Source organism: Colletotrichum gloeosporioides, assembly GCF_011800055.1.
Source record: "Colletotrichum gloeosporioides strain Lc1 chromosome Unknown consensus_8, whole genome shotgun sequence".
Lineage (NCBI taxonomy): Eukaryota > Fungi > Ascomycota > Sordariomycetes > Glomerellales > Glomerellaceae > Colletotrichum > Colletotrichum gloeosporioides.
This window is the reverse complement of record NW_025544653.1, coordinates 197,721-220,215: the sequence shown is the minus strand read 5'-3', so window position 1 is coordinate 220,215 and position 22,495 is coordinate 197,721. Positions and strand designations below refer to the sequence as shown.

Sequence of the window (22,495 nt, the reverse complement as noted above, 5' to 3'; positions counted from 1 at the left end):
TGAGAGTGACTTGGAGGATATTTTCGAGGTCATATTGCTATCAGAAGATATCGAGCGTGACTCTAGAGATAACTCTTGGGTATTCTACAACGTCATACTCTTAGACAACAGACATCAACCTTCGGAGCGGCGGGGTCTGGGGCAACTTAGTTTATCAGACCTTGAACAGAGTCTCTCCCCTGGGCCACAATGGAAACAAATAACATTGGGATAGCTCCAAGCAGCTTGTCATGATTCTCTCAAATAATGTAGTCTGTACCTGAGGACCGAACTTTGACCAACGATCATCTCTAGCGAGGTCCTCGTTACTTTTCGATCAAACGACGGATTCTCAACTGCACAGGTTGGCTGTCATTCGAAGCCCATCTGTTCTAATTAACCATGACGTGTTGTGTCAATCTGACGTGAGATCAATGATTGAGTGGTCCTCATAGGTTCCGTCATCACCAGCACCCCCTTGCTGAACATCAGTTGCCGCATCCTCAACCAACCTACTCGTCTTCCATTCTCCAGTAGCCGGATTGTACTCAAGCAGATGCAGTACCTTTTCATCCATTTTTCCCGTGTAGTCGTACGTAACCATCAAATTCGGCTCCGCATAGTGACCCATGAACTCAAGCTCGAGCTCAAACTGCGTCCCTACTTCAATATCGCCGCGGAAGTTGACCACAAAGGGCTCGGATCGTGCAACACGCCTGTTGTAGGCAAGCTTGACCGACTGAAGGAACGTCACCGGCGTCCCGTCAACATCAAGACCGCAGGCGGTAATTTGGTGTCTTCCGTCCCCAATCGTCTGAAACTCTACCGAAAGCCGGCGACGGAGTATGAACACCGGGATTGGTATGTCGAGATTCTTCATGACTCGGATCATGAGGTCGTCTGTAGTGGACCACACCCGCAACTGCGCCAGCTCGTCTATCGGCGTGCTTTGGAGGTTGCAGATCGCGAGCTGTCCACCGGCGGCATTTCTGCTGCGCTTCTTCCTCCCGACCGTTTCCGGGATCTCGTTGGCAGGGCTGACGGTCAGAGATGAACCCAGAGCAAGACATAAGTCTGCCTTGCTTGCATTCTCGCGCGCGCGTGAGAGAGGCTCCTCCCAAAGATTTTCACCAAAGTTGATGATGGTGTCAAGGAGGACGCCGCCACATCTCGCGCACTTGCGTCCGGTGCGGTGGTCGTGAATGGACTTTTCAAATGTCGACACAGCTCGGAAATCTGAGAATGATTAGCCACGCGGTTAAGAAGGCGCTCATGAGATGAAAGGTTTTGTACCGCGCAGATACTCTTTATCGCAATCTTTGCAGTACTCCCTGTTGCTGTTGCCATGCAGCTCAGAGATGCGCTCCTGTTATAAAAGTTGTTTAGCAGTTCATAGTGATTATTGTTGCGAATTCGCGTTTGCTGCAAGGCAACTCACCGGCAACATGCCGCTTCTCCTATGCAGCCCGTCACAGTTCTGGCTGACGAGGTACTTCAGCAGCCCTCTGTTCTGCAGCTCAACCAGGGCCATGTGGGTTGGCGTCGGGATAGCTTGCAGCGTACTCGTCGTCTTCCCAACCCGCTGTCTCCCTTGAGCTCTGAGCGTCCACGCGCCCTCAGGGCCTCGGAAGTCCGGTATTCCTACATCGCTCTCTCGTTAGAAGACGTTTGGAGGATGCTGTCCCGCCATAGAACCATATCAATCATCGACTGACCAGCGGACGTGGAGATTCCGGCTCCAGTAAACGCAATGAAGTGCTTGCTCTTCCTAATTCTCTCGGCCAGCCGTCTGGCCTTTTCTTCAACCAAATCCGGCGCCTCGCGGCGTTCCTCTTCGGCAACTTTGGGAGCGGTGTCCGCCATGCTGAGATTGAGCTCAAAAGAGAGCGTGACGAATGAGTTGCTGGATGATGAAAGGTATCCACAAGGCCCCCAAAGAAGGTATGAGACAACGTGAGAGTGTGCACGAATGAGATGCTAGATCTGTGTCAGCCACGGATCTGCAACGGCACTACTTATGTCCTTGGAGAACGTAGGACATTTGGTAGATGACAAGACCAATACCCCACGTGATTTGTTTCCAAAGAGGAAACTAAATCGCGGTTAGGCAGCAGCGGCAGCCTGCTCACGCCAATTCACAACATGGACTCAAACTGCTTGAGGGATTTGGCTTGGCGCGAGAAATCATGGTGAACGTTGCCCCGCTCGACGATAACGGTCTGTTAGTGCTCAACAATCCTACATGTACTGTAAATACCCACACCTCGAAACCCGTCTTGAATCATAAAGTAAGGAAGATTTGAACTTACAGTAAATCATCACCAACACATGTAATGTTTGACTGACTTTTAACTTATCGATATTATGCTAAATCACTCTTTATCTGGCTTTTTCTAGTTTATTTCACTTGCTGTTCTCCTTGATGTACCCCTTCACGAAGTCCCTCAGGTCACTCTGCGGCAGCTCCAGCACCTTATTCGCCTTGCCCTCTTCCGGAATAGAGTGGCCGGGCACGTCAGCGAAATGATACTTGATGAGGAACTCCTCAAACGGGAACCGTCCGCCGGCCGCCAGCTTCCTCTTGCCCTCCTCGTTGACCTCATCGGCGGTCTTGTGCTTCACCGTCCACTTGGCGCCGGTCTCCTCCTCGAACAGCTTGAGCAGCTGATTCTGCGTGACGTCGAACTCGATGATGTTGATGTACTGGTTGGCCGTCTCGTCGGGGTGCTTCAGCACGGCCGCGATGCCCTCGGCCAGGAAGACCAGCGACGTCGTCGACACCTTCTGGTTGCCCGAGTCGAAGATGTCGATGCTCTTGTTCGCGAGGTCGATGCCGTAGATGCCGCGGGTGATGCTCTGCCCGTCCACCGTCAGCAGATCACTCAAAGCCAGCAAAAGAGGATAACTCACCCAGTCAAAGAACAAACTCGTGCCGATCCCAGTCCACGTGAACCCCTCATGCGCCTTCGCCTTCTCAATCAGGTAGTCCACCGCCTCGGTCTTGGCAATGAGCCAGTCGCCGAGGATCTCGCCCTTGAGGTTTCGCGTGTTGAGGCCGTACTCGGACGGGATGAAGCGCTTCACGCCGGCCGCGACGGCGGCGTCGACGAGCGGGTCCTGCGCGCCCTTGACCACGGCAGCGACGGTCGAGATGGCCGAGACGACGGCGTCCTGGCCCGCGAACGCGGCGGTCAGCGACTCGACCGAGGCGAGGTCGGCTTTGCGGACCGCGACGCCCGCGGGGAATGTTGCTGTTGAGGAGGTGCGCGAGATGGCTGTGACGGTGAAGCCGTGGTCCTGGAGGGACTTGACGACGCGGAGGCCGACGAGGCCTGAGGCCTGTGGGAGGCGGGTGTGAGTGCGTTGAAGCGGAGGGGAAGGGGGAGGAGGGGGAGGGTTTAGCTTACACCAACGACGGCTACTGTCTTGATGGACATTTTTCAGAGAGAATGATAGTACTAATTGTGATGTCGCCTTGAAGATGCCAAGTTCCAGATGATAAAAAGGCTTCTTCAGTATATATCCAGAACGTGTAAGTCGCAATAAGCCTCCCGAGAACGCGACCTCCTCGCACTTCAAGTTCCTCGACTGGTCGCCTTATATACTCCCTCCCCGGCAGTCGACGAAGACAAGGAAAGGGGAGGGGCAGCATACCTACACAGTACATCCCTCCCACTATCCCCCGCCATATTCTAGAAACTTTGCGCCATCACCCATCAAGCTTGACGGGTAGCCCTGCCAGTGCAACCTTACACGGCCGTTACAAGCTTCATTCTACGTATCTAGGCAAAACCTGGCTCCATGCAGCGCGGGTACGAATACCTCCCCCGGCAAAAGATCAGCCAGAACTTAGAGTGGGATATCGAAGCTGCTGAAGAAACACAGGCCGGGTTACACCTTGCGGAGCCTTGGGACGAGTCAGGGTAGCGGCGGCTCCCAGCGAACGGCGTACCCGCCCCCTTCAATGCCCTCTGATAAGATGCCATGCATGGCTCGCGCCCCCACAGGCACCATCAGAGGCAGGTCTGTCGTCACATTCAAATCGAACGGTGTTGTTCCGAGTCTGTTCCGGGCTGTGATGTTGGCAGCTGCTGGCGTGCCTTGCTTGGTAAAAACTGCCGGGCTGCGGCAGGGGCCCTGGTCACGGCCCGAAAGCAGATCGATCTCCGGGTAGTCACGGATATGACAAGGTAGCCTTCGGTAGGTAGCTTCGGTGTTTGGTACAGCCTGCCTTCCTGCAGTGTGGCCTTATGCGTCCCTATCTCCGGGCGCGGGCGAGGCTGATGATGGATGGATCTCGGGCAACTCAACTTTTTGGAAGGTGTGCTCGGTTTCGTTTCCGGCAGTTTGTTCATCCACGAAGTCATAGATAGACATGGCTGGAGGAAGGATTTGGGCTGTCAATCATCGAAGGTGTAGCTGAGTTCATTCTCGAATCCTCGCAAGTCATGCACAGAATTGATTCCACGTCCATCGAGAATATGATATTATACTACAATAAACAGATAGAGTCTACCTCAAACCACCTTATTCATCTTCCACCCGCCCGAAACTCCCCTCGCAACAAATATCGTGACTCCGCTCGCCGCCAGACAGCACCCGCTCCAGATCCACCCGCTCAAATACCCATGCGACCTCGACAGCGCGCCCGCAATGGGCGACCCGAATAAGATGGCCACCGACATGACCGTGAAAGCCATGCCGAACCGCGTGCCCATGTAGCTCTTGTCGGCCGTGAGCCGCACAAACGTGGTCGGCTGCAGCGCGAAGAACGTGCCCGCGAAGAAGCCGTACACGACCGTGACCGCGATCAAGCTGCCCTGGCTGTCCGTCGCGGCGAAGCAGAACGCGGCTATCGACATGACGAAGACGGCGGCGCAGATCATGTTGAGGATGCCGGTGTAGGGCACGATGAAATTCGGCACGATGCGGCCGACGATGGAGGCGCCGTTGAGGATGGAGAGGAGGTAGAGGGCGACGTCCGGGGAGGAGAGAGCGTTGTCAAGGGCGTAGGACTGGACGTAGACGTAGGGGGTGTACATGCCGAGGAAGAGGAGGCAGCAGGCGCCGAGGAAGAGGAGGAAGGGCGCGTCGCGGAAGACGGAGCGGTCGATCCAGGGGCGGCGCGCGGGCGGCGTCTTGAGGGAGGAGGTCTTGATGACAAGGAGGGAGACACCGAGGGTCACGAGGGAGATGAGGGCGAAGACGAGGACGGTCCAGCGGAAGCCTATCTTGGGCTGCATCGCGCGGAAGAGGGCGGGCAGGACGAGGCTAGGGGATGCGTTAGCTGAGGCGAGGGATAGGAAGTCGGGGATGATGCTTACCCTCCTACGCCGCTACCGTTGGCCGCGATGCCGTTGGCTAGGGGCAGTCTCGTCGAGAACCATTGCGAGGGGAGGGCGACGCCGAGAGTGGAGAGGCAGCCTGTCCCGATGCCGATGATGAGGCCCTGGCAGAGGAGGAACTGCCAAAGATTCTGGCAGAAGGCTTGCAGAATAAGTCCAACGAGGACGAGCAGCGAGCCGATGATGAGCAGGTAGCGCGAGTAGCCGAGGTCGAAGATGGGCCCGATGATGAAGCCCAGAAAGACCATCAGGAAGTTCTGCAGAGAGCCAATGGTCGAGATCTGGAACGCGGTGTTGTTGCGCAAGATATCAGACGCGTAGTACGCCTGAAAGGCGCCGAAGCTGGATATCAGACCTGGGAAGTTGTGTTAGCCAGGGCTCGTCCATTGCGAAGGCGCACATGCGCCCGCCGGCTCACGATGGTGTTGCATCGCGGCCGTCCATCCCAGACTTACCCCATGTGTTGAAGTACAACAGAAACGACCCGAGAATGTGGAGCCATGCCTGTAGACCACCGTTTGGCGGCCCAGCAAGGGCCGCGGGCTTTTCTGCTGGTGGTGATGTTTGTAAAGAGGATGTCGGCGGGCTGTCGTTTGTGCTGCCGTTGTCAGCGACGACAACGGAGGCATCTTGTGCCGTGGCGGCGGCGGCGTCGTCCTTCTCATTCTGCCCCCTTGGGCTCTCATTCGGCGCCGAAGACATTGCCGGGCCAGGTCATCCGAGCCGGGTCTGGCTTAGAGCAACAAGCGCCGAACCTTGTTTGTGTATGCTGCTGCTGGTTCCGAAGAGTCGCAGTCGCAATAGCCGCGATAAAAGCGCCAAAAAGAGGGTGCCGAGACACAAAGGACGCGCGAAGGATCAGAGTGAAAGGTGAAAAAAGTTTAAGTGATTGAAAGGGGAGCCAATGTTGAGGATTAGGTAGGATTGGCATGCATGGAGTGGAACAGAGAGACACAAGAGAGATCGGAAAACGCGTTCGGCATTGGCAAAATACTTCCGAGAGCGATCGCTGTTGCTTCGGTTTTCTGCGCTCACTTAAGCAGAAATGGCGTTGTCGAAAGATTTCCCAGTGGTCCCTGGCCTGGCCCCCTTTCACACCAACAAAACATCAACGGGTTGTGGGGAAACGGAATTGGGCCCCAGCCAAGTTTTGGTTTTGCTGTGAATTTTTTTCAGTCGATGGGCAATGGGCTGATGAGATGGGGATTGGGTGAGCCGATTCTCTTATGGGCAATTCCCTGTCGACGGGAGGGTCGTCGAGTGCAACCTTCCATGTTGATTGCTCAGATCGGGGCCCCCGATGGAATCCCCAAGCCGCGGCAGATCTGATCTGGGTTGGCTCGATGTTGGAAGCGATGAAAAGAGTACAAAGGGTTCATCGCACTTCTATGAGAGAGGTCGAAGTCATCCTAGAAGTCAAGAATGCAAAGTTCAGCACGTCAACGTTCTCAGCACAGCTCAAAGATGTTCAGACACTCATCTTAATCGCCCACTCTCATCAGCAAATGTGTTCCGGCATCATTCCGCACTGCATCTCCATCTCAGGACAGCCGCGGGAAGGATCATCAAAAGCAATGGGACCCCCGTCGCCGGGGACCGCGCCTGTTTAGGCAGTTCACATCCATGCTGATCTGCCGCGCGCGCGCCGGTCGCCACTGAGATGGAGCCCCAGGATGCCATGGCCACAGCTGCTTGACAACCTGCCAAAAATGGGCTGACACGACATCATGGCCCCAGCTGGATATTTTATCCCAAATTGGGTTAGAAGGATTGAGGTGATGGGACGAAGTTCGATTGACGAGACGTGCATGTATGTAAGTTCAACTCATCCATCGAAGTACCAAATGTTGAGTTTGCATCTTGCTTCTAGCAAGGTGAGCGCTGCCCAGCGGCCATAGATAACCCTGGATTGAGACGTGCAGATAGATCATCGCTGATGCACAAGTGTGGAAATTGAGTGATGACGGTTGAAGTAACTGGGAATGCAGACGCCTGATTAATATGTTTATCGGCTGGGTTATAAGTATGTACTGTATGTCATCCGGAGCTCTCCTGCTCTGTTGCGCCCCTCCCCATGCATTGTCCCAGGATATTAGGAAATTGGCGTCACGTCAACCGTGTGTGTACACAACAAGTCTCGTGTACCGCCTCGAATGATTAACATCATCTCGTCTCTCCATCGCTAGAGCTTGAGCTACTGCTGAGGTTGCTTGGCCTGTTTGGTCTGACAACAACAAAGCCCTGCTCAGGTCGAGGTGGTCTCACGACCTGAAATCCGTGCTCCATACTCGGCTGGCCAGTGAACTTGGCCCAAATACCAGAAGTAGATCGAAGTGATGGCTTGGGAGCAGGAGGGCGGGGAATTTCTTCAGATGCCCGTGTGGCGGGCGCTGGTCTAGGGGCGCCGTAGTATAGGTCGGCTTCGCGGAACGAGTAGTCGTTCCATCGTGGACCAAGTGGCCTTCCATCGGCCTTAGCCGATGATGTTTGAGGCTCAAGGGCTGAATCCTCTTCTTCTATTGATTCTTCTGATAGCCTACCCGGCGACATGATGGACTCGGAACGCTGGATGGATCGCTTCTCTGCCAGGGCGGTGGATGTGGACGTGCTTCTCGATGGCGGGTAAGCAGACGAAGCTGGCGACGCAATGCTTTCGGATCTTCGATAGTAATCGGAAGAGGAGATGGACGTCCCACGCGATGGTGAGCGAGGAGGGCGATAGTATCGACTTGACGTAGTTGATGAATTCAGACGCAATGTGCTGGGACTATCAGGGCGGTACGTTGGGTGAAGGTAGCCAGCAGCAGGTTCCCCGAAGGTTTCGTGCTCAGAGGGCAACCCGTAGGAGCTGTCGGCGTCGTACATTGTAGAAAGGTTTGTTCTCGATGCCTGACGACGTCTGAGCTGTCGGAGTCCGTAGGCCTATATATTGTTAGATGATAGATTGCAAAAGTAGACAGACAACCTACGTCAGGCCTTGGAGCTTTCCACCACGTCTTGCACAGCGCAATAAGGTCGCAGACCGCCGGGACAAAGAAGCCCAATAGAAGCATGCCGGTATGCAGTGCCAGAAGCAAGTAGCCGATGGCGCTTTTCGTCTCGTGTCCCGCAAGGTCCGGCAGGAACGACACCATAAATATTAAACTGCAGAGACGCATAGTTGCCGCAATCGCGCCAATGGAAAAAGTAGAATAGGCCTGGAACCCGGCAATACTCGCCAAGAGCAGAAGCTCGCATGAGCCGAGGACGGCCAGCTGCGCCGGGCCCGAGATCTGCAACCCGCCGATGGCCGCGCCACGGACGAAAACCAGAACGAATAGGATGAGAATGAAGGTCTCGTCATGTCGTCTGAAGTCCTCAGTAGGCGCGATCCTTCTATACCGCTTCGTGCTGTCGAATATCAAGACGCCAAGACTGTGCGTAGGAATTTGACGGAGAAGCCAAATAAACGCGCCCATCATAGCAACAATGAGTGTCACTGCGAGTGACGTATGGTATGCTGGCAAGAAGGAGGCGTGATCCAGCTGATAAAAGGAGAGGGCCGCCAAGGGCAACATGAAGTACGACAGTATGATTCGAAGGACACGGCTGAAAGTGTGTCGCAAGCCGACAGTTGATTCAGAAACCTCGCCATCGGAATTTCGGTGACGGTTCACGAGCCACACGACCTCGATCACCACGGCGCAGCCGATAGCAACAATCACCATGAGAACCACCATATTGATCCAAGTATCCATCGTCATGGGAGCACCTGCAATTTGGGTCATCAACTCCAGACCAAATGTACCGCCATACGTGCCATTCATGACGTAAATTCCATCCTGGACTTTGTTATAAGTTACCCCGTGTGTAACAGGCCCAACCACGAAAAGCGAGAACCAATTCAAGTTGCTGACCACAGGCTGATAGAAGCCAGGATACCGGAGGCTGAGCCCACCAGTCAGGAAGACAAATTGGATGTACTGCAAGCAATCGCCGACGTTCGGAAGGACCGTCCGTATAGAACGCTGTTCCTCGTCGAACGTCACTGGGGCACTGTAGACGGAGCGCAGGATGCCGACAAGAAACACGAAGAGGAAGATGCCCCATGCCATGTAGCCAATTGCAGATATCGTGGTCGGATCGAGCGTAGGAGTTATGTTTGCTTGTCGGCAGCTGATCTCTTCGGAGTCGTTGCTCTGCAGATGCAGCGTCGCATGGAATGTCGACAATGGAGGCAGGCGGCCAATATCGGTTTCAAAGTTGACGTGCAAACTCGCCGGGTTTCGCATGGTCGACTTCTGGCCTTTGGCAAAGTTGAGCTTCGCGCATGTCGTTTTAGTCTTTGCGCTGAAGGCCGATGATCGTCCCAACATCTGGATTTCTAGAGCCGCTGCGGGCATCATTCGGGCGATTTCCTCGCATTCTTCTTCTTCGATCCATCGCCCTACCCGAAATGATAGGCGCTCGTCTCCGTCATCTAGTTGTCTTAACTTCGCATCGAGGCTCGTAGGGGCGAAAGGATCGTTTCTGGATGAGACTTCGTCGCAAGTTTGCCATTGAACATAGGCACCAGAGGCGTAGCTGGCCAGCAGCCCTACGATGCCAAGGCGTGCCAGCATCACCACACCTTCCTGACCTCGTTTGCGATTCCCGAGACAGGCAACAAAGGTGAGCGACAGCGCTTCTTCTTCAGCGCATCAGTGACATTCGCTGCAAGCCCCTCAATAATGTGGTCGTTGAAGATGATGGGGGCAAGACTGATCGTAACCAACGCAGCAGACGAAGAACTTCCATCTTTTTTCTGAACATAACCAGTGGATCCAAGGCATTGACTGCATTGCCGAGGACGCTAGTCCTCAGCCTGCTCGTATTCTACTGTAAAAGGGGGTCTTTTCTATGCGGATCCCCCTGACTCGCGGGTCCGCCGAACGTCTTTTTGCGGGGATATGCTGGCGTTGCAGATGCTCACGAGGCTCTACTGACTGGCGCTGAAAGAGCACACAGGTGGTTCGATCCACTGACAGGTCTCCTAGAGAAATCTGCAACGCCAGGGTCCTGATAATTCCCGATGGCCTCCGCGTCTTACACGGAGCCGAGTCCCGGTGATGGACGTGTCGGCGGTTCGACAGGTGGATGTGGTGCGGACACAAGCTGATCCTGTGTTAGCCATCGAAGAACCAAATCAGAACTGGCAAAAGCGCAGCCATAGGGGACAAGGGCTAACGTTGTATGTCGTGGAACCAAACGCCGACAAAACATTGACGAAAAGGGCAGAGACGCCGCTGAATCGATGGCAACCGGCGCATTGCGCTAGACTGGTAGACCTGGAGGCCGACGGGAAGAGTTTTTTTTAGGGTGCCGGCAGATGGAACGTTTCCCGTCATCTCCTATTTTTAGGCGCTTAGCTAGCGTAGAAAGTTTTCCCTTCTTTCGCAAACCAACAGCAGGTTACTGACGGATATTTGTCGATGCAAAAAGCCTCCAATGGCCAGGAACGTTGATCAGGTCAATCCCCACCAAACGGACTTCGAGACCTACGAGGGCGAAGCTGTGGATCTTGGGGGCTGAAGCAGCGCATGCCACTCAACGTCTTCCTCGTTGAGTGCACGTGGGATGCAACTAAGGGGAACCAGAGAATTCGGCCAGGTTTAACCATGACGCAGTCCATCTCTCGATGACGAGGGAAGCTGTGTTTTTGTTCATGGTGCTCAGACTCCAGAGAGGACGATGGTCTAGAATCGGCATCGCGACCGCCGTCAAGTGTGTTAGTGGCGGCTACCCAGGCGCGCCGTGCCCAACATGCCGCATCGTTGGTCCGTGGATTGCCGATCTATTTTTTATGAACGAAGTTTGTCAGTTGGGGGCCAACCAACAGTTGTCCTTGTTGTTTCGTAGTTCTCGAGGCTCTTGAAGGCGAATTCGGGCAAGATGAACAAAGAAGAGGGCGTGTGAGGAAACCGCGGGCGGTGATGGTGGTGGACGATTGCCAAGGGAAGACTGAAGGGATGGGATGACAGGAGACCCGACGAGCTGGTTTGGACGAAGCGATGGGATGACCGGTATCTGGTGCAGGCTGTCTTTGCACTGCAGCAGCTCAGGCACCAGACGCAGGGAGAGAATCGGCCGTGCCGTGCCTTGGGCTCAAATGCCCAAATCGACTTTGGAGACAGGGAGGTGTGGTGCGTTGAGGCGGAGGACGCGAGAGCCAAGTAGGCAGTCGTACGAGAGCAGGTTATCGCGGTGAGTCCAATGTTTGGGATCTATCGCGATCCTTGTGTCGTGGCGGAACAGGTTCAAAAGCAAGCGTCTCTCAGCTTGGCGTCGAGCAGAGGGAGCATCGGTAATGTCGGCATCGAATATAAGTAGGGATGGGGAGGTTGATCATCATCTCTAGACGGATGGATGCGGTTTGTTCTCGTCGACTGCGGCGAGATGCATGTTGGAGGAAGAGCGAGACCAAAAAATGCCAAAGGAGAAGGAGACGGAGGGGGGAGGCTGTCATCACCCAATTCAGCAAGAGGGAGGGGAAAGAGGAAACCGACAGGCACTTGCCTCTGCAGTCGCGACGCAGGTACGGCCGCCACCCCACCCCTTCTACATATGGAAGGGCTGCCTACAGAACGACGGAAGGGACGCCCTAGACACAGCGAGGATGGAAAGAGCACACCTCGAACATGGCAGTGGCGAGCTGAAGGTGCCTGCCCTCCTGCCTTCTTCCTTTGCCAGATCGCGATGGCACCTGACCTCAGTCGCAGAATGCAATAGTCGGGTTTGCGAGCATCGATGGCATCGACAGTCCACAGCTTACACCCCTGTCTTTCCAACGTCATCATTCTCTGATTTGGATTAATGCCAGGAGGGCCCGGTGCAGCGAACGACCACTAACACAACCATATTTTCAACCGTATTTCTTGCGTGCTTTAGCGGCGAGCTGCCTTCGGTCGAGCCCACCTTCCGTGTGCCTTCCGCCCTTGCATCGTGCTGCAGGTGCTGGTGCTGGAAGGTGCAGGTGCACCCGAGTGCTAGAGCGCTCCTTCCGTGCAGAGTGCAGACGGGCCTGCCTGCAGGTGATGCTGCTCGCTTAAGTAAACACCTGACTCCATCAAGACTAGCGCCCGACGCCCCCAATCTCTTCCCCAAGCTGCATTCCCTGCTCATCGGAGCTTGTTCCACCCTCCCGTCCGTACCTTAGTGTTGGCTTCGTTTTTCGGAGCCCCTTCAATCGACTTTGTTTCTTCTGCATGTCTTCGACGTGCCCACCCCACGGCAGATCTCGTCCTGCCCAGATCCAACATGCCTTGCAAACAATGTCAACCCAATCTACTCGTGGCGACTAGTTGCCGGGCGTCGGAGAGATACTTGGCCGACCAAGACAACAAAGCAATTGAATCACATCCATCTTGGCCTCCGGCCCCGGCTCCGTGCAGCCACGCACCCCAGGCATTCCATCCATGAGATGCGCCTTGTGAAGGACCACTGGGCTAATTATTGGGCAGTCTGCCAGCTTCGCCTTGTTTGTTGAAGCACACCACCATCGCATCATCCCTTGCTCGCCGCATGGCTTCCATCCGCCAGCCTGGATGCCCTATGTCTCGCCAACTCCCAAGGGCACAGTCCCTCCCTTGCTACGGATGCACAACACTCGGCTCCCGGTTCCTGACTTCGCTCCGCTGGGCTCTGGGCTTGCGCCTGTGCTCATTGCTGTTTTGGACGCTTCTCTCCGACTCTGACCTGGCGTTTACATACTGTGCCAGAGCTAAGAGAAAAAGCTCCCCTGCTTCCACGCTCGGCATGCCTTTCCCGCCTTCCCTGGATTGTCTCGGGCGTCTTCAATATCTCGCCCTAATCAAACAAGCCTAGGCTTGCGCACCATCCCTTCACAACCTTCCTCCACACGCACGACTGCCAGCTCGCCAAAACCATGCGAGTAACCACTTTGGTCGTGCATGAAGCGCATGTTCTGCGCCTACGCCCAGCTTCGATAGAGAAGCTCTAGCTCGACCCATGGACTAGGTTAATGTCGGCCGCGACGGAAGGGCCGCGGCTGTGCCCCCCATCTGGCGTGTTGAGGGGTGCCATGCTCTTGGCTAAGAATCTTGGCCATCATGGTTTTTGTTTATTATCTCGCCCGAACCCAGGTCCTCATCATGTCCTTCTCAAGTGCCACGCTCTCTTTACTTCCTCAAGGCACCTCTTGGGTTTTCTTCTGTGTGTCCAGGCAGACATTCCGTCCCTCTTTCTTTCCCTTCTTAGTCTGCCAGGATGAGGTTGTCCATTGGAGTGCTGGCTTCATTGCCAGCACTGGTAGCTTCGCTGGCCTCCACCGATTCATACCGTGATGCTGTAAGTTGTGGTCCTCCTTCAAAGTCACAAGTTCCGTGTTTGATTTGTACCAACTGCGATGGGATGTGGGCTGACGACATGCTACTATAGGATTTGCCCCAATCGGGCTATCTCCCTAACCACAACCTTGACCCAAACATTGCCGGTTCTTCAAGCTTCAGAAACTTATGGACTTTCACTTCTCCCGACAGCAAGGAGTTCTGGTTGGCCAAGCCATTGGTCTACACACCCGAGGGGGGCACCGAGCTCGTCATTACCGCCTCCGAGATGAACATCATTCGTATCTTCGATAGTAAGACCGGAAACATCCTGAAGCAGAGAACTCTCCAGGCCCCGTTCTCCGCTGCTGACAGCAACTGCGGCGACATCCCGAACTGGGTCGGCATCACCGGTACCCCTATCATCGATCCCGCGACAAGCATCATGTACGTCTTCTCCAAGGGCTACCGAGACGGGACCACTTCCGGCACAGCCAACGGTGTCTACAAGATGTACGCCATTCGTATTCCCTCGCTCGAAGATGTCGACAAATTCCCCGTCCTGATTGACGGTATAAATGCCGATAACGACCCAGCCAAGTACTTCGTCGGTGGCGTGGCCCTGCAGCGACCCTCTCTAGCCGAGCTCAACGGCCACATCGTCGCCGCATTCGGCTCTCACTGTGGTCGCTGGAACTACACTGGTTATCTCGTGTCCGTCAGTAAGACACCTGGCGTGGGCCCAGTGAGCATGTGGGCCACGGAAGCTGCTCCTGGAGCTCCAAAGCCGCAGCCACTTGATCTCGAAACCGAAACGGGAGGCAAAGCAGGTATATGGCAGAGTGGCATGGGTTTGCCCGTCATCGGCAATAATGTCTATTTCGTGGCAGGCAACGGTCAGGGGCACGCCAACGGAAACGTTCCTGCCAGTGGCAGAATCTACATGTCCACCCTCGACGAGTGCACCGTAAAGATGGAGGTAGCGTCGACCGGAAAACTGAGTCTCATCGACTACTTTCAGCCATATGACTACATTGGTTTGGATGCTGGTGACCGCGATGTCGGTTCTTCGGGACTTGCCGTCCTGGATCCAACCGTTTTCAAGGGCACCGGCGTCAACCGAATGTGCGTTACGGCTGGGAAGAAGGGCAGAGCCTACATCATGAACGCCGACAACCTCGGCGGTTTCAGACAGGCGGCTGACGGCGGCGATGGCATTATCCAGACAATTGAGCTTGGCTTTTCATTGTACGGCGGATTCGGCAGCTACCCTGGCGAGGGCGGTTACATCTACGCGACCACTGTTGGTGGCCCGCTTGTTGCGTACAAGCTTGGTTTCGACGCGAAGGGTGCGCCTCAATTCACTCTTGCCGGCAAATCAGCCTCCTTCGTCGGAGCTGGTCGCGTTGGTGTCGGACAAATGACCATTACATCAGACAACGGCAAGCCTGGCACTGGCATTGTAAGATCCCCCTCACTCGTTGACGTCCATTGACTTTGACTAACACCCGACAGGTCTGGGTTGCGGATGTCAACGTCGGTCTCCAAGCTTTCCGTGCCGTTCCCCAGGACGGCGTCATGGTTCCCATCACTTTGCCCTCCACTCAAGGTAGCAACAAGTTCCAACGTCCGGTCTTTGGTGATGGCCGTGTGTTCATGAACGTCAACAACAATAGGCTTGTGGCGCTGGGATCTCCCGTCAACCCTGCTGTCAACTGCACCAGCCCAGTGGACTTTGGGTCTCTCGAAGCTGGTTCCACCGCCAGCGTGACTGTCAACTGCAAAGCCAACGTCGCTCTTACCAAGGTCAATGGTTGCACCGCTGCGGACCCGACTTTTACTTGCTCCAACTCAACTCTACCCCAGGGTGCAGTCGCTGCAGGAGCATCTTTCTCCTTGAACGTCACTTGGGACCTCTCCAACCCGGCCGTTCCGATTGTGCCTGGAGTGCTTTCTAGCGCCGTCACGCTCTCCATCAGCCCTCCTGCCGAGTACGCTACTAGTGTGCTGGTATCTGTCCAAGGCACTGTCGTCAAGCAGGGCGCCTTTCTGAGCGCCACGCCATCGGATATCGCTTTCGGTAGATTGGTTCTCCGTGACGCCCCAGAAGGCCTCACGGGGTCTGCTCTCATTCAAAATGTTGGCAACGGCACCTTGACGTTCACCGGCTTCGCCTGGCAGACGAACACTAGCGACTACGCCAACTTTACGAGTGATGGCGGGCTTGGCTCTGGTTTCTCATCTACAAACTTCCCGACCGTTGGTTCCACTCTTGAGTCCGGAAAGAGTTTGACTGTCGCCTTGCGCTTCTTGAAGGAGACACCTGGATCATACTTGTCAAAAATCACCATCTGGTCCAACGGAGGAACTGCTGTGCTCACTTTAAGTGCTTCCGTCAACGACCCGCCTGCAGTTTCGTTCGAGGTTTCCAATGGCTCCGGTGGCTGGACTGTGCTGTCAAACTACACTGTTTCATACGGCAACGTGGTTGCAGGAGGCCTTGTCGACAAGCAAATCAGGGTCTGCAACAAGGGCGATGCCCCTCTGACGATCACCATTTCCAAGCCTCCCGCCACCTCGCAGCTCTTCGCCCTGAACCCTAACAATGAGCTCACTGAGGGAACGCAAGTTGTCGGCGGTAGCTGCTCCATTGGAAGCGTTGGTATTCATGCCGCACCTGTTCAGCCGAACCATCCTGCCCAGGCTTTACGTGCCACGTGGACTCTCAGCACCGACGGTCTTAATTCAACCACCGGCGAGGTTTCGGGCCGCCACGACATTGTGTTCGAGGGTACCGTTGTCAGCAAGCAAGTCGGGCCTCTTCTTACCAACGGCACTGCCAAATACCAATATGTCGGATGCTTCAAGGATACCACCAATTTAGGCCGCAATCTTCAGAACTCTGTCAACACTGCTGCTCAACAAAAGACGAATACGCTGCAGCAGTGCCAGGGAATCTGCAACGACAGAGGATTTGCCCTATCTGGTGTCCAGTACCACCAAGAATGTTGGTGCGGTTCCAGCATTAAGAATCCCTCTACGTACGAGGACGAGTCCCTCAATCTGTGCACTTTCGATTGCACTGGAGATGACACTCAAGCATGTGGTGGCGACAACGGGCACATGAGCTTGTACGCCGATATCACATCATTCGACATTGCTGGTTTCTACCAGTCCCTCAAGAACCCCAGCTCTAGCTCATCTCTGCCAGCATCAACGAGATCCTCCACCAGAGCATCGTCCGCTAGCAGCGTCCCTCCCGCCTCCTCTGTGGCATCCTCCTCGGCTGTCACTAGCTCTGCAGCCGCCGCGAGCAGCGGTGGTTCCGGCACAACTGCGACTTCGTCGTCATTGGTGTCCAGTGCTTCATCTGGTGCCTCAAGCTCAAGCAGCACGGCTTTCGTCTCGACAATCACCCCCACTTCCACGACTTCGAGCAGTGCGACTCCATCTGCAACATTTGTCGCGTCACCCCTCAACCCTCAGATGCCTGCTATCATCGGCGGACAATGGCAATACGCTGGGTGCTTCAAAGACCTTGTTAACGGCGAGAGACTCTTCCAAGGGGCGTCTTCTGCCTCAGACGACATGAGCTTAGCCAAGTGCGCTGCATTCTGCAGTACTGGTGCGCCAGGTGGTGGAGCCTTCAACTACTTTGGTGTCGAGTACGGCCGCGAATGTTACTGCGGCTGGGATGCGCAAGCTGCCAAGATGTCAACTTCAGAAGCCGAATGTTCTTCACCTTGTGCGGGTTCCACCCTCGGTCTGTGTGGTGCCGGCTTCCGCCTTTCGGTTTACAACAACACAATCCCCAACCAAGCACCGTCCCAACCCCAGCACGCTGCACGAGCAGGCGACTACGAGTTCCTGGGATGCCAGACCGAAGGCGTCAACGGACGCGCTTTGTCAGGGGCTTCCTTCGGCTCGGCAGATATGACAACTAAGGCTTGCGCCGCCTTCTGCGCGAAGGGCAACTTCCAGTACATGGGGGTTGAATACGCTCAAGAGTGTAGGTTTCGTGTCTCGTGCTTACTAGACGTTTTCTAACAATGATATCAGGCTGGTGCGGAAGTGCAACCAACGCAGGGTCGGTCCCGGCTCCGCTGAAGGAGTGCGATATGCTCTGTCGCGGCAACCAGGTTAGTCTACTTTCCCCCGTCGCAAGATGTTTTCTAACGGTGAATAGTCTGAGTATTGCGGAGGAACCAGCCGCCTTGATCTTTTCAAGCTTTCTGCTGCTGGTGAACAGTCAACGTCGTCATCCAGTGCCTCGACAATTCAATCATCCTCAGTCGGTTCCAGCTCTGCCTCTGTTGGCGCCAGCTCAAGTGTCGCCTCTTCGAGCTCCGCAGTTCTCAGCTCCCGATCGTCCACCGCGAGTCCCAGCCCGTCATCAAGCAGCTCGGCGATCTCATCATCGTCTGTAGCGCCATCCAGCTCCCTCGTGCCATCTGTGCCGGCATCAACAACCACAAGTAGTTCCCCTTCGTCAAGTGGTAGCTCGTCGTCCTCGACCTCAGCCACGGCAACCGACGGGTACTACTATGTTGGTTGCTACAGGGACCGGCCTACCGGACACGCACTTCCTCTCCTGTTTGCCAACCAGAGCGTCACGCCTGAGCTTTGCATTGCCCACGCCAACTCGGTGTATAGCAAGGCCCCAACACCGACAACCAAGCTGCCGTACCTATTCTTGGAGTACCACCACGAGTGCTACGGCGGCTCGAGTCTCGACTTCCAGGGCGGCGTTGTCACCTCCCTTGTCGGGACCAAGGCCTGCAAGAACTACTGCTATGGCAGTGTTAGCACCTTCACCACCGACGGCACCGTCACAACCACAACAAACACGGCCAACTACTGCGGCGGGGCCAAGATGTTTGACTTATACGCTCTTTCAACACCGGTTGCACTCCCGACAACCGGCGGACCCGTTATTACCCAGACTGCCTAATCGTTGGCATAATCTCATTCAATCTTAATGGAGTAATAGTGGCTTGGAAAGGCCTTGGATAATCTCAAAAAGTCTCACTTAGCACATACCCAGGGCATACCGATAAGCGGGTGCCTTGTAGTCATTGCATATTTACATCTTCATTTCTTATTCGGTCTGCCTTTCAACTGCTGCGTGAACCGTACCCCGCTCCAATGTCTTGGCTTGACTCCGATGCCTGCTGGGCCCCGGATTCAATTGACTTTGTCCAGACGTCTGAGCGAGTCAATGAACAAGAGCCAAACACCGTCGACATCTTCTCATATGTTAGCACAGCAGTCCACCGACTGACCCGCGTGTAGCATTCGGTCCTACAGAATTCACAATGGCAGAATTGCCGATAGATTCATGAATCCCCACCTCAGATACCCGACACCCAATGGCAGCCTCCGCTCTCTGATTAGGCAGGTCGCAAGTTGCCCGCGGCGTGACTCGCCCACATGTCCGTATCGGCACCGGTCGGGTGGGCTCCGACTCCGAAACATCGATATCGGCAAATACTGGGGTTCCATGCCGTTATCTGTTGAAACCCCACAATGATTGCACGTTGGTGGAAGAGCTCCTATCTCGGCGAGCGGGGGACGGGGAAGCTCTCGAGACATTGACTGGTCAATGGAGAAGGATGCATGGAGGTGGCTATCACGCAACACAGGGATCTATGTGTGTGACTGCTTACAAAATGACGTCTCTACACTTCTTCCCGCGAGGGTTTGCGTTCTCTTTCTTCAATTCTGTGATTTGGGCCGAAGAAAGGTGACAATTTCAAACGCGGAGTTGAGTGCATTGAGTTGGAGCGCCTTCGGTCGACCACAACAGCTTCACGATGCGTTCCAACACCCTCATCAACATCTTATCCGCGGCAGCGGCCGTCGCCGCCTCCTCCGACCAACATCCTCTCACCAGCCCCTCAGCTTCCTCCTTCACTTGCGATCTCCCACCCCCGATCTCCCCCACCGACGGCCTTCCTTCCGCAAAGGAGCTCTTCACCTCCGAAGCCGCCATCCTCAAGCAAGTCTCCCGCCATGCAGCCCTCGTCCGCGTACCCTCAATCTGCTACGACGATCTCGGTGACTTTGACACCGATCCGCGCTGGAAAGTGTTCTACGAACTCCACAATGTCATGCGCAAGACCTACCCGGCGGTCCACGCGCGCTCCGAACTCGTCAAAGTAAACACTTTCGGTCTCGTCTACACCATCCCTGGCTCCTCTCCTGGCCTTAAGCCTCTCCTCCTCGCCGCCCACCAGGACGTCGTCCCCGTCGCCGACGCCTCGACATGGACCTATCCCCCGTTCGCCGCACACTTTGACGGGGAGTGGATGTGGGGTCGCGGCGTCTCAGACGACAAGAACTCCTTCACGGCCCTCCTCTCGGCGCTCGAAACCCTCCTTGCGAACCCGGACTGGGTCCCCAAGCGCACAATCATCCTCGCCTCGGGCTTCGACGAGGAGTGCTCCGGCCAGCGCGGCGCGGGCCACATCGCCAAGCACCTCGAGCAGAAATGGGGCAACAACAGCATGGCGCTAATCCTCGACGAGGGCGGCATGGGCCTGCAGCAGCTCGACTCCAAGACGCTCTACGCCCTGCCCGCCGTCATGGAAAAGGGCCACGTCGACATCTGGCTCGAGCTGCACGTCACGGGCGGCCACTCCTCTGTTCCCTTCCCCCACACGGGCATCGGCATCGTGTCGGAGATGGTCGTCGCGCTCGAGGCGCACCCCTACTCGCCCGAGCTGACGACGAAGTCGCCGCTGTACGAGCACATGGTCTGCCAGGCGCGGTACTCCCCCGACGCGCAGCCCGAGATCACGAAGCTTCTGCAAGAGGGCGATCTGCAGGCGCTCGCGGAGACGTTGGTCGAGATTGACCGCCCGACGCACTACCGCCTGCAGACCTCGCAGAGCGTGGACTATTTCCAGGCCGGGCAGAAGATCAACGCCATGCCGGAGGTCGTCAAGGTCGGCGTGAACTACCGCGTGGCGCCGCAGAACAGCATCCCCGAGATCCAGCACAATGTTGTCTCGTACATTTCTGGCATTGCGGAGAAGTACGGCGTCAAGGTTGTGGCGTTCGAGGGCGACGAGGGGTACGAGAAGTACGCTGCTGCACAGAAGAGAGATCTGGCGGGCTCTGTTGGTCTCGAGAATGGTGGTGTGGAGGTTAAGTACGAGGTGGACTACAACGGCACTTTGGTCCTGAGCTCCTCGCAGAAGACGCTCGTGGCGCCGGTGTCGCCGACCAAGGGCCCGATTTGGGACTTGTTCTCGGGAACGCTGCAGAGCTCGTTTGCGTTTGATGGGGGCAAGGTTGTGCCTGTTGGGGAGTTGATGACTGGTAACACTGATACGAGACATTATCTGAGTAAGTTTGACTTCTTGACTTCTTTCTTCCAATTTTGGTTTGGGGGACCGCCGAGGTTTTCAGACGTAAGAAGACTTTGCTGACATGTGGACTTGTGTAGACCTCACCCCTAACGTGTACCGCTTCGTGCCCATCCGTAACGGGGCCACGGTGAACGCGCATACGATTGATGAGAGGATCCAGATTTCTGCGCATATGGAGATTTTGAGGTTTTATTACGATTTGATTCGCAACTTTGATGCTGCGGAAGTTTAAACCACCTGTAGGAGGATACATGCGGTTGAATCTGGTTCAGACATCGAGGGAGGCATCTGATGTTTCTTCAATCTGAGGATGGATGTGATGTCGTTTTGAGGGCGGTTGTTTATGATCGATCTCTAGAAGGGTGGAGTAAATGATGATGGTAGGCTAGAGATAATAATGAAGCGACTTTCTTTTCTTCGCTGGTGACAATGATAGAGTGACAATATGCATTGAGTTGAATGACTGAGTTCTAAATGAGCAAGTATGCATACACTCCTCAAAGTGTCGGTCCAGTAAAGACCTTGAGGCTCGCAATGAGACGGGTGGACTATCAACCTGGCTTGGGATTATATTCATCATATTTCCATGAAATCTGTTCCTTTTGTTTCGAATGAATACCACCACTTATCCTAACCGCACCGTACTCGAACGTGAGTGAAATTGAGGATACGGTGGTATTCAGGATATCAGACAAGCGTCAGGGGGCTGTCGCGCCCATGGCGCAACTTTTGTTTTGGCGGTTGGTGGCACACAGACACAGGTATTGCCTCCCTCTGGAGGGGTTAAGATTGCTGTGAAAGGTATACCGCGAGCGGATTTATTATGGCCCAGTACAAAGAGCCTCCAGCCGCACCAACTTCGGCCGAAACCAATAAAACGTCGTTGCTGTGTTGGCAGTGCATATCTTGGCGTACCACTGCATGTGGTCAAATGGATAAATGGATGTATGTAATGATTCCCTCTGTAGGGGTTAAAATTGCAGTGAGTCTTCCACTATGAAGTCTCATAGCCCGCTAATGCAAACATGTCTCCTTCAAGGAAACCAATACTAACTGTTCAACGGCGGTTACCTGCCAGGCCTCCTGAGAATGCGCGTATTCAAGCCATTATGAGGTAAGCGTGCCTCAATGAGAGACAGGCGCGTCAGGGTTCTCTAGCGTGGGATATTTGACTGATTTCGAACTAATCATATTCCTCTATTACCGTGGCTGCTTTTGGAAAGACCCTCCATCAGCTAGGCATTGAAACATGGTCGTCTTGATAATTGTGCCACATCATCTTTGAATTCGAAGTACTCGGTAATCGCCACCCGAGTCTTCTTCCTCAGGGTCACCTCTATGCTAGAAACATGTGCAAGTCCTGCCAGGCTTTAGGCTATTGAGTTCAGCCCAGGTCAATGAGATACCATACGAACCCGCGCCGTGTATATCTTGGCAATCTAAGGTAGAGGGTGCTAAATCAAAACATTTATTGGCACTTTCTGAGAGGCTAAAA

At 55.0% G+C, this 22,495-nt stretch overlaps 5 protein-coding genes across 5 annotated transcripts; 1 reads left to right on the top strand and 4 right to left on the bottom strand.

The window, feature by feature from the left end:
* Window positions 1–394: 394 nt before the first annotated feature.
* On the bottom strand, window positions 395–1,842 carry GCG54_00010399 (NAD-dependent protein deacetylase SRT1; the record flags this gene model as incomplete). The annotated part of the gene is made up of 4 exons (XM_045410324.1): window positions 395–1,215; window positions 1,273–1,345; window positions 1,418–1,620; window positions 1,695–1,842. 4 exons carry the CDS (start codon window positions 1,840–1,842, stop codon window positions 395–397), a joined length of 1,245 nt encoding a protein of 414 aa, XP_045270222.1.
* A 540-nt stretch (window positions 1,843–2,382) lies between these two features.
* Window positions 2,383–3,416, bottom strand: GCG54_00010398 (uncharacterized protein; the record flags this gene model as incomplete). The annotated part of the gene is made up of 2 exons (XM_045410323.1): window positions 2,383–3,318; window positions 3,387–3,416. The coding sequence occupies 2 exons, from the start codon at window positions 3,414–3,416 to the stop codon at window positions 2,383–2,385; spliced, it is 966 nt and encodes a 321-aa protein (XP_045270221.1).
* A 1,080-nt stretch (window positions 3,417–4,496) lies between these two features.
* On the bottom strand, window positions 4,497–6,026 carry GCG54_00010397 (Leporins efflux protein lepC; the record flags this gene model as incomplete). The annotated part of the gene is made up of 3 exons (XM_045410322.1): window positions 4,497–5,250; window positions 5,304–5,679; window positions 5,780–6,026. The coding sequence occupies 3 exons, from the start codon at window positions 6,024–6,026 to the stop codon at window positions 4,497–4,499; spliced, it is 1,377 nt and encodes a 458-aa protein (XP_045270220.1).
* A 1,461-nt stretch (window positions 6,027–7,487) lies between these two features.
* On the bottom strand, window positions 7,488–9,925 carry GCG54_00010396 (uncharacterized protein; the record flags this gene model as incomplete). The annotated part of the gene is made up of 2 exons (XM_045410321.1): window positions 7,488–8,246; window positions 8,294–9,925. The coding sequence occupies 2 exons, from the start codon at window positions 9,923–9,925 to the stop codon at window positions 7,488–7,490; spliced, it is 2,391 nt and encodes a 796-aa protein (XP_045270219.1).
* Window positions 9,926–13,568: 3,643 nt separating this feature from the next.
* On the top strand, window positions 13,569–21,232 carry GCG54_00010395 (putative carboxypeptidase C24C9.08; the record flags this gene model as incomplete). The annotated part of the gene is made up of 7 exons (XM_045410320.1): window positions 13,569–13,649; window positions 13,740–15,089; window positions 15,143–17,636; window positions 17,687–17,766; window positions 17,814–18,502; window positions 19,521–20,977; window positions 21,078–21,232. The coding sequence occupies 7 exons, from the start codon at window positions 13,569–13,571 to the stop codon at window positions 21,230–21,232; spliced, it is 6,306 nt and encodes a 2,101-aa protein (XP_045270218.1).
* Between the last annotated feature and the right edge of the window lie 1,263 nt (window positions 21,233–22,495).